This window comes from Schistosoma haematobium, chromosome 1 (genome assembly GCF_000699445.3).
Source record: "Schistosoma haematobium chromosome 1, whole genome shotgun sequence".
Lineage (NCBI taxonomy): Eukaryota > Metazoa > Platyhelminthes > Trematoda > Strigeidida > Schistosomatidae > Schistosoma > Schistosoma haematobium.
Genome location: NC_067196.1, coordinates 2,444,452 through 2,454,930, shown reverse-complemented (window position 1 = coordinate 2,454,930; position 10,479 = coordinate 2,444,452). Strand labels below are relative to the sequence as shown.

Here is a 10,479-nt window from a genome sequence, read left to right as displayed (position 1 = left end):
TCAAATTCTTTTAGATCAATGTTCATCTGTTTTGACGACAACTAACACTCCTTTTGGTCTGTTCAAATACAATTTCCTTACATTTGGTCTAAGTTAGTCTCCAGACATATTTCAGGAAGTTATGAATAAAGTAGTTAGTGGTCTTGAAGGTGATGAAGTTTATCAAGATGATCTCATTGTTCATGGTTCTAATAAGGTAGTTCATGACCAGAGACTTATTGCTTTATTGCGTTGTTTAATTGAGAAGAATATTAAAGTGAATCCAAATAAGTGTTCATTTTGTGTATCTAGTTCTGAATGCCTTGGATACTTAGTTGATGGTAATGGTTTTAGACCAGATATCAAACGACTAGCTCCACTGACTAATGCACCGTCTCCGAAAAATCTTACAGAATTACGTTCACTAGTAGGTGCTCTTCAATACTATTCCCGTTTTATTCCCAATTTTTCTTGTCGTGCAAATTGTTTATTTAATATTTTAACATCCAATTCATTCAAATGGAGTGAGGAACAAGAGTCATGCTTGCGAAGTCTACTGAAGTTTCTTCAAAGTGATGCTGTTCTTCGGACGTACTCCCCTAATATACATTCTGTGCTTATTACTGATGCATCACCTGTGGGAATTGGTGCAGTTTTGGAACAGAAAGGTAGACCAGTTATTTGTGTTTCACGCAAACTTACTGTTACTGAACAAGGTTATTCACAGACTCAGCGGGAAGCATTAGCTGTGTTTTGGGCTGTTGAAAGACTTCATAAATATTTATTCGGAAAGAAATTCACTATTGTTACGGATCATGAAGCTTTAAAGTTTATTTATCATCCTGGAAAATCATTAGCACGTTCCTCAGCAGCTATGGTTCAGCGATGGAGTGTTGCTTTGAGTGCATATGACTATACGGTTCAGCACAGAAGTGCCAAACAGATTCAACATGTTGATTACATTTCTCGACAGTCATTACAAGATAAACCTATCAATACTTCGGATTGTTTGTTAGTGCAACCTTTACCAGTGAGACGTTCAGATCTCATTAGAGAAACTCGTAGATATTTTGGATGTATACTCGGTGCTATAAGGAAAGGCTGGACTGCTAATTTGAAACGTAGATTTCCTATCTATTTTTCAAAGCGGGATGAGCTATCTACTACTCCTGATGGTATTCTGTGTTACAATTATCGTGTTATCATTCCTCCTTCATTGCGTAAATCTGTTCTTGAAGATCTTCATAGTGGTCATTTAGGTGTTGAGAAAATGAAATCCTTGGCAAGGCTCACATGTTGGTGGCCAGAAATAAATGCAGATATATGTCGTTCGGCAAACAATTGTGAGAAATGTCATCAGTTGAAAGAGCATCCTTCGAAGTGGACGCCATGGCCAGTATCGTTTGAGGCCTGGCAGAGGATTCATGCTGACTATTGTGGACCATTTCTTGGTAAATACTACGCACTAGTAGTCATTGATTCTTTTTCAAAGTGGTCTGAAGTTTTTTTCACAACTTCACCAAATTCTGATTTCACAATACAAGCAATAAGAAAGGTGTTTAGTCGAGAAGGGGTTCCCATGGTGTTGGTGACTGATAATGGCTCACATTTTGCTGCAGATGCAGTCACTAACTGGTTGAACGGTATAGGGTGCAAACATCTATTTACTGCTCCCAGACATCCGTGTTCTAATGGTCAGGCAGAGAGTTTTGTTAGGACATTAAAGACTGCTATTGATTCCATAGCCCCCTCAACATTTAATGAGCTGGAGAGGGGACTAGATACCTTTCTATTGCAATATAGAAATGCCAGACATTCGGTGACGAAGGAGACTCCAGCGAAGCTATTGAAAGGAAGAATTCTTCGGTCAAATATGAGATGTTTGGAGTCTGCAGAAGTTACATACTATCGAGAAAATGATCTTCGACCATCTACGGGTATTGTTCTGAAGAATGTCGGAAAATCGATGGTGCGAATTCTAGACATCGATGAATTAAGTACACACAGTCGACATGTAGATCAAATACAACTTCAGGAACCAGGTGAGTCAGTTCCAATTTCGATTGTTAATTCTAATGCTAATGAGCATATTCTAGATAATACAGAATCCTTATCCACTACAATGTCAGACAGACTCAGGATGGATTTGAGAAGAAGGCGTACGATTGATTACAAACACCTAGACTGCAATTTAAGCTGTGGCGGATGTGGTGTTTGAATGAACCAATGATACCTTTGTACTTGTTGAATGCTTGATTTCGAATTCCAAATACAATACATTCGCTTGTGCTTGTGTCTTACTTCTTAATTCAATTGCGTTATTTCTGGGACTCTTATTTCGTGCTATAATTCAAAGAATTCAGAATATTATAGAAAGATACAATTTTCACTGTAGTAAATTACTCAGCTGGGTTGATATTTTATGAGATATGACTGTAGATGTTTTTAGCAGAATCGTATCGTCAGTATCGCAGTTGGCGCGACTTATTAACGTTGTGTTGCGAAGTGCAAGTGATGGTCGAGAATAGATCCATGTGAAGTTGGACATGAGTAACACGTGTCCATCCATCTACTGCCGTCACACGTCATGGTGGCTTGAATATGTGGTAAGAAGGCCCACCTCTTTAGGTTTTCCAAGAAAATGACCACTATGTGTAATATACCATTTCGACTTATTACATACGAACTAGGCGTTGAGAGGCTCGTGCTTCACAAGTTTCTTACAACGGTTAACTCGTTAAAACGAAATAGCATCAGATTTACTAATCTATTCAGGAAGTTTCATTAACAGTGGAATATCAAACGAAGACTTACACCAAGTTTCCGTTTAAAACTCGCATTGACAGTTTTAAGTTGTAGTCTGTCATTTTTTCAAACCAAGGAGTAAACGAAGTTACTAATAAATATTGGAACTGAATGTGAGACTGAAGTGGACGTCCGGCATGTTTTTAAAAAGCTTTGAAGAACTGTTGCTAGTTGAGTCTTATGTAAACATTTTCATTGAGTCATAATTCTAACGACGAAACAGTTTGTAATATCTGTGAAGGCTTACTCCTATTGTATTCTAAATGAAAAAATAGTAATGACTTTAGACAAAAATGTGAAATAGGTAAATAAACAAATTACGTGTTTTTAAACAAAAAATTTTCGCAACCGTAACTTATCCTGGGTTTATGAATACTAGCTAACACAAACTGTGAAATAATGGAAGTGATCTCGAAATATTGTCAGAGTTGGACATACAGTCTATAAAGAAACACCAAACGCAACATAACTGGAATTCATAGGCCGCAAATGTTACCAAGCACGATTCTTGGGCCTCTTTTATTCCCATTATTTACTAACGAATAGTTCAACACTCCTAAAACATGCTGTTAACAGTAGATTCCAGAGTTAAGAAGAACTATTTAAGCCCGAAAATTTGCCATATTTTTAAGTAAGCTTACGTAGAATACTTTGTAGTGTGGCGTCGAGTTGCAGTTGATTATGATCAGCAAAACAAGAAGGTTGGGTGCCAGATATCAGTAGGCGATTGGAGGTTGTAGTGAGATATATTTGTTGGCGATCTCGTGGTATCGGAAGAATACCAAGATCGTGCCAAAAGAGTACAAGCGGAATCACTGAGCAAACGTAAGCACGTGCAAGGTCACAATCAACGGAAGGGAGAATGTCTTTAGTACAGTCAAGCAACCAAGTACAGTAAAACAACCACTGGTACAATTGGTTATAATAATAATTGTTTCCACTAAACCATTCGCGTTCTCTTGATAAAAGTAGGTCACTATAAGAAACCCCTGCTAGAAAGGGTTTGCACTTTCGATAGGTAGCGGTTTCGTTCGTGGGACTGATCGGCAAACGTGCGATTGTAGGACGCGAGGGTTGGCAGAGCAGGAAACGATGATTGATCCTCGAGTTGCCACCGAAGGTCGTTTACGTAGAACGGTACCACGAGAAACGTGTTGTATTTGTTGCTTAAGTTAGCGTACCACACCAGTGCAGCTTTTATCCAGAATCTGAGGATTGACTTTGTAGGGGTCTGGACCAGAAAGCTCTGCAGACGTAGGACGGAGCCACGTTAGGCCAACTGACCAGAAGCGACCATGACAACCAAGCGCGAGACCAAACATATGTCAGACAGATTCGAAGCCAGAATATTGACTGAGTGCGTTGACAAGAGCGTGGTGATCGGGCCAGCTTTCACCGAGGTTGGCTGAATTCGACGCTACCAAACAGGGGATGGTCAAAGGCGTGGGCTCAAGATAAAAATGTCAAAGAGAAAAGATGTAGCATGCATGTGGTATAGGGGTAGATTCTTATACCGTATTTGTCGTTGATTGTGCGGTTAGTCACGAAAGCGTACGAGTAGGCGTACTCGGTGACCAGAACGTGAGACGGTAGTCCGTTCGTACCTCGTGAGCCCGCAATCTCGTCCGAAGTCAAGGGCAGCGTGGTCTGCTGATCTGGACGTGAGACTGAAGTCTCGTCCGCAGATGGTGCAGATGACATGCGCCGTTGACTGGGACGTGAGAATGAGGCCTCTGATGGATCTAGCGTGGAGTCCGAGGTAGATATAGAGATCCTGCTAGTAGGCTTGACGGGTCTAGCATTGAGTCTCAACTTATCAGGTGGGGCACTGTCATCTACGCGTGCTGGTTTGAGACGATTAATGCTGACGATCTCGACGCGGCCATGTCGATCAACCTTGAAGGTCTTTTCGCGACGAGAAATCACGTGGAAAGGTCTTTCGTAAGGCTGTTACCGAGGTTTGCGTTACGAATCTACTCGTATTAAAACAAATGAACAGGTAGATAACTCTCGAGGGAGAGCGACCTGTCAATTTTGTATTTGAGTCGACACCGAAGGCCGTGTTCGCATAAATTCAGGCAGTCGATGGAGGTAGTCCGATTCACCGAAATCGTTACTGCTTCGTGGAGTGAAAAATTCCTCAGGCAGACGCAATGTCGTGCCGTATACGAGTTCAGCGGCGGAACATTGAATATCTGCCTTTAAGCTCGTTCTGATACCTAAGGGGACGAGCAGCAAGATATCATACCAACTGTTGTGTCCGTGTGCTCGAAGAGCACTTTGAAGTTTGCGGTGAAACCGTGGCAGGCGGTAGTGCACATGCGTTTCATACCAAGCAGACGGGTCAGTGAGGATGATAATGAGGACTCGAATCGTTTTCCTCGGTCAGTCGTGACAGTCGAGGGACAATCGTACAGCGCTATCCATCGTTCTACGAAGCGGTGGGCAACTGTCTCCGCCGTAATAGACGTGATGGGTATAACTTTGAGCCATTTTGTAAAACGATCGATGCACCTGAGTATGTGATCTTACGCGTGCGATGGTGGCAATGGTCCCACAATGTTTATATGAACGTGATCGAAGCGAGCATCTAGCGCAGCGAACGTGACAATGGGGGCAGCTACGTGCTCGTGCACTTTTGATCTTTGGCGTCGTAAGCATTGCATTACCCACATACGAATATCTTTATTCATGGACGGACAGACGTATCGTGCAGCGATGAGGCGTAACGTGGCTGTGACACCTGGATGAGACATTCCATGCAGGGCATCAAAGGCGAGACGACGGTAAGCAGAGGGTACGATGGGTCGGGGGAGACCGGTCGAAGTATCACACAGGATTGTACCTGAGCTAGTAGCTAGGGGTACTTCCTGGCACTGAAGGGATGTAGATTGTGGTGCTTCTGTACAAAAGGGGTCATTTGCTAGGGCGGCAGCTATAGCAGAAAGATAGAGCACCGGTAAAGTAACTGCATTCACTTGGATACGTGACAGAGTATCAGCAACATATTTCGACTAGCCTTAATGTGACGAAGGTCTGTCGTGGACTGAGAGATATAGTTCAAATATCTACATTCTCGTGTTGAGTAGCGGTCAGACTTGGTATGCACAGCATACGTTAAAGACTTGTGGTCGGTGAATAAAACGAAATTGCGACTTTCTACTGCGTGTCGGAAATCTTTTATGGCACAGTAAGCTGGTGGCAGTCCTCAATCAAAAGCATTATATCTCGTGTCCGTGAGAGTAGGGCGTCGTGAGAAAAATTCGAGAGGTTGCGAACTGCCAGAAATGTTTTGTTGCATAACGGCTCCTTTAGCGGAATCCAATGCATCAACCGCTATGCGAAGCGTGGCTGATGGGTAAGGGTGAGCGAGAAGCGTGACTTGAGCCAGAGCCGTTTCGATCTCTGACAATGATGTATGTGCAGCATCGTTCAATTCTAATTTGCGTGGATTACCGCGAAGTAAATCGGTTAATGGTCGTAACCTCTCTGCCGCGTGTGGGATGAAACGTCGATAGAAGTTAAGCAAACCGAGAAATGCCTTCAGTTCCTCGAGTGTGGACGGCGCATTGTACTCACTTATTGCATGTTCTTTATCCTTGCAAGGTAAAATACCCCCTTGCCTTATAATGTGACCTAAGAACATTATTTCTGATTTGCCAAGTTCACACTTGTCCGGGTTGACTACTATTCCATTATTCAAAAGGCGTTGGAATAAGAGTGTAAGATGTTGATTTTGTTCATCTACGTTTGATGATGCGATTAGCAGGTCATCAATATAGAAGTGAACAAAATCTAAGTCTCGTTCTATGCTATTGATAAACCTTTGGGAAAAATTGAGCAGCATTCCGTAATCCAAACGGCATTCGTGGGAACTCAAATAGACAAAAAGAGTCGTGATAGCGATTTTCTCAATAGCTTCAAGAGCGACTGGGATCTGATGATACGCTCGTACCAGATCGATCTTAGAAAAGATAGTCATTCCATTGAGCGATGCCGTGATGTCGTGTATGTGGGAGATGGGATAGCTATGGAAGCGTGTAACTACGTTTAATGCCCGGTAGTCGCCACAAGGTCTCCAGCTAACCCCATCCTTTTTGCGCACCGTATGAAGAGGTGAGGCCCAGGGACTGTGATAAGGACGAATATTACCAGTAGCTAGTAAATTGTCAAACTCACGCTCAGCGAAAGCTAAGCACTAGTCGGCGCGGTCTTGCCGTGACTGAGGGGTCGCGGATGACCATATGGTGTACCACGTGATTGGTCACCGATGAAATCTCCTCTAATGGTTTAGCTAATTTGGGGAATTTCTCGAATAAATCCTGGAATATATCACCACGCGAATAAAAGTCGCCTAAGATTTGGTACGCGTACATCGGAGTCTATTATATTATTGCTATTCTTATCGCTATCCGCCACCTCAGGTTGTTTCCAGAATATTATATATTGAAAAATGTCAATATAAAAAGTAACAGACTTCTTTGGAAGATTTAGACTCAATTGAAAAGTGTTCGTATTTTTTGCGTTCACCAATTGTTGTTGTGCGGCGTTGAGTCACGGTTGATTATGATCACCACTACAGGATGACTACGTGCCAGTTAACCGATAAGATCCCTCGTAGGCCAAATATCAGAAGGCGGTTTATGACTGTGGTCGAGGTGTATTTGTTGGCGATCTCGTGGTATCGGAAGAATACCAAGATCGTGCCAAAAGAGTACAAGCGGAATCACTGAGCAAACGTAAGCACGTGCAAGGTCACAATCAACGGAAGGGAGAATGTCTTTAGTACAGTCAAGCAACCAAGTACAGTAAAACAACCACTGGTACAATTGGTTATAATAATAATTGTTTCCACTAAACCATTCGCGTTCTCTTGATAAAAGTAGGTCACTACAACTTGACTAGGATAATAGAAATCCATTCCTGTTCAATGCTACTTGATAACGGTGAACAGTAGCGACATTCTATTCACCATATACTCCGTTGGAAATTATGCAGTTGAAAAATGACTTTTATCTAACTTTTTCAACAGTAGTTGTCGCATCCCATTTACATTCTTCGGCCAACAAATATTCCTCACTCTTGAGGTTTGTGTATGGAATAATTTGTTACCCAATTCCAGAAATATTCAAAACTTTCCAGATGTCCGTATATAGATTGGGCGGAACTAACAATCAGATAGTCTAAAGTTAATACGTTTGAATTGTGAAAATTACAGTTCTGTTCAGGCGCGATCTCTGATATTTGAAGGTCAAACTAAAGGATAATGAACTTTCGCTAGTGTGTTGTCTACGCCAAGGTCTAAAAAAGGGAATGATACGGTCGGAAATTTCCTGCGACAGTAAATATTTAGTTCTTGGAGAGGAATCTGGTTTTGGTTTACTCTCACTTAATCTACCTAGTACCACTCTAAGTAAAAATCATCAAGATCATTCTCCTCGTCCTTCCCTTAAATCCTTTGGGTAAGGTTAAAAACTCTACATCTAATTTTTTATTACCTGTGACATTTTGGCGTTTTGTTTTCCTAATCCTAATGTTCTATTTTTAACAGTGACCTTATCGTCTATTCTCGCGACAATAGTCACTAGAGCATGCTCTAGAGCACTCGTGCTCAATATCTTGGCGAAATTCTTGGCGAGTATCCCATATATCATAGACTTGTAAAATTCCATTAGCAGACATTACTGTAAGCGTATTACAAACATATTTGCTCTTAGTTGTTAATCAACCAAAATATTGAGATACTGTCAAATTGCCTCTGTTAAGAACTATAGCTGCTTTTAAAACTGGCTCAAGCTAAATAAGGGGGACCAAAGTGGACATTCGCTAAGATAACACGTGGGGCATGAAAGAGGAACGCGTCGAGAAGTTTCCTTTTACGCCTACCGTGGAGATATAGATCAACATTTCAGTCTTCAGTAATAAGGATAGTAGGTTGATGAACCTGTGTTAATCCTGACACATTGCTTTCCAGTGAAGATCCAGCTTTTCCTTGAAAGTATTCACTGATGGGGCTGATACCACTTGTTCGGGTAAGGCGTTCCAATGATTGACTACTCGATGAGAAAAACGGGATCCCACTTTAAGTTTATTAGATCGTGGTTTATGAAACTTCTTGCTATGACCTCGGAGATTATTAGTGCTGAAGGGAGCAAAAAGATAAGACATATTAACACCCAAATCATAATTAAAGATACGAAATGCCAGTATAAGGTCACCTCGTGTCCTACGATACGACAAGGGGAAAAGATTTAGGCGTTTTAAGCGCTCATCGTAAGGGAGTCTAGAAAGACCCTTCACTAATTTCGTTCCCACACGCTGGACACGCTCAAGGGAGTTAGTATCCTTTACAAGACACGGGCTAGCTGCTTGGATACAGTACTCTAAATGTGGTCTAACATATATGGGATATAAAATTCGAAACGTTTCCTCGTCAAAAGATTTGAACGCTCGGCGAAGTGACCATAACGCACGAAAACCTTTGACGGCGGCTGCTTTGCAATGCGCAGTTGTTTTTAAATCATGACTTAGTATTACTCCTAAGTCCTTATGCTCTTGAACGCATGGAAGAAGTTTACCCTCAATAGTGTAACGGTAACTATTACCGTGACCTATGTGCATTAATACACTCTTCCGAGCATTGATTTCTAAGCCCCACTCTCGAGCCCATCTAACTAAATCGTCTAAGTCAGCTTGAAGATCCACATGATCCCCTTTTTGTCGCTGTGGGTTTAAAATATCACTAAAAGTGTGCTTCATTGTTTGTTTTTCACCCCAATTTACGTAATCCACGCACAATTGTATGCTCTTAGCCTAAACGTCTTCTATATTTGCCCCTATTTTCACCACAAAATAAACATTTAGACACAGTGAACTTGATTTGAAAATTCTAAATAGTTAAAGACATTTGTTTGCAGGAGATGAAATCACAGTTTACAAGGAGAATAATAACAGACATACGCTGGTCACACATTTTCATTGTAAGGCCTAAGTTCCACTGCAAAAAGGGGCATTTAATAGGCAATACGTTATTTATTAGAAACGTGCTCTACTTGTCGATTCCATATGAAATAAAAATCCGTTTTCAGATACTAATGGGTTCATGTTATCCTTTGCAGCGAATATTAGGAATACTTTATTTATTCACAGTATCAAAGAGGTAGATCCCAACATTACTAATATTGAAGGGTGTATTTATTTAAATGATGGATTTCTTCCTATTCATGTTCATTTTACTGAGTCATAGAACCTGAGACAACGTTAGCATTCCGCAGTCCTTCGCAACTGAGTTATCCAACTAGTTATTGTTTGGTTGTTAGTATTTTTATGGTTGGCTTATAAATGATGAAAATTGAGATACAAACCCAAAACATCTAGTACCTTCGTGAACAAACCTGTAAAGTATTGTTGTTCGTGTTCACGAGTATAGGTGTAGTATATGAAATGTATGAAATTACTGCGTTTTCAATAGTTATTTCACCAGTACTTAGTTTTGTTCGTCCGTTGGTGAGGCAAACTATTTTTTTCATGTTTCTTCTTTTTCATTGTCTTTCAATTTTCAAATATTTTCGTCTGTCAAGCCATTAACTGGTCAGTAGTTAGGATAGGAATAGAAACGATATTGATTGTTTCTTGGTTTCTGCTTCCGTATATTCAGTCGAAGTGAAATAAAATTGCCATTATTTTGTGTTTCTA

The 10,479-nt window shown here is 41.0% G+C and overlaps 1 protein-coding gene across 2 annotated transcripts in view; it reads left to right on the top strand.

The window, feature by feature from the left end:
• Window positions 1-8,019: 8,019 nt before the first annotated feature.
• The window catches only part of MS3_00002787 (uncharacterized protein), a 51,398-nt gene continuing 48,938 nt past the window's right edge, over window positions 8,020-10,479 (top strand). For both annotated transcript variants that reach the window (XM_051210411.1, XM_051210410.1), the window contains exon 1: window positions 8,020-8,246. Coding sequence is in view for 1 of the 2 variants with exons in the window: in XM_051210410.1 (XP_051072906.1) it covers window positions 8,098-8,246 (149 nt within the window). In the remaining variant the exon portion in view is untranslated. The remainder of the gene's footprint in view (window positions 8,247-10,479) is intronic.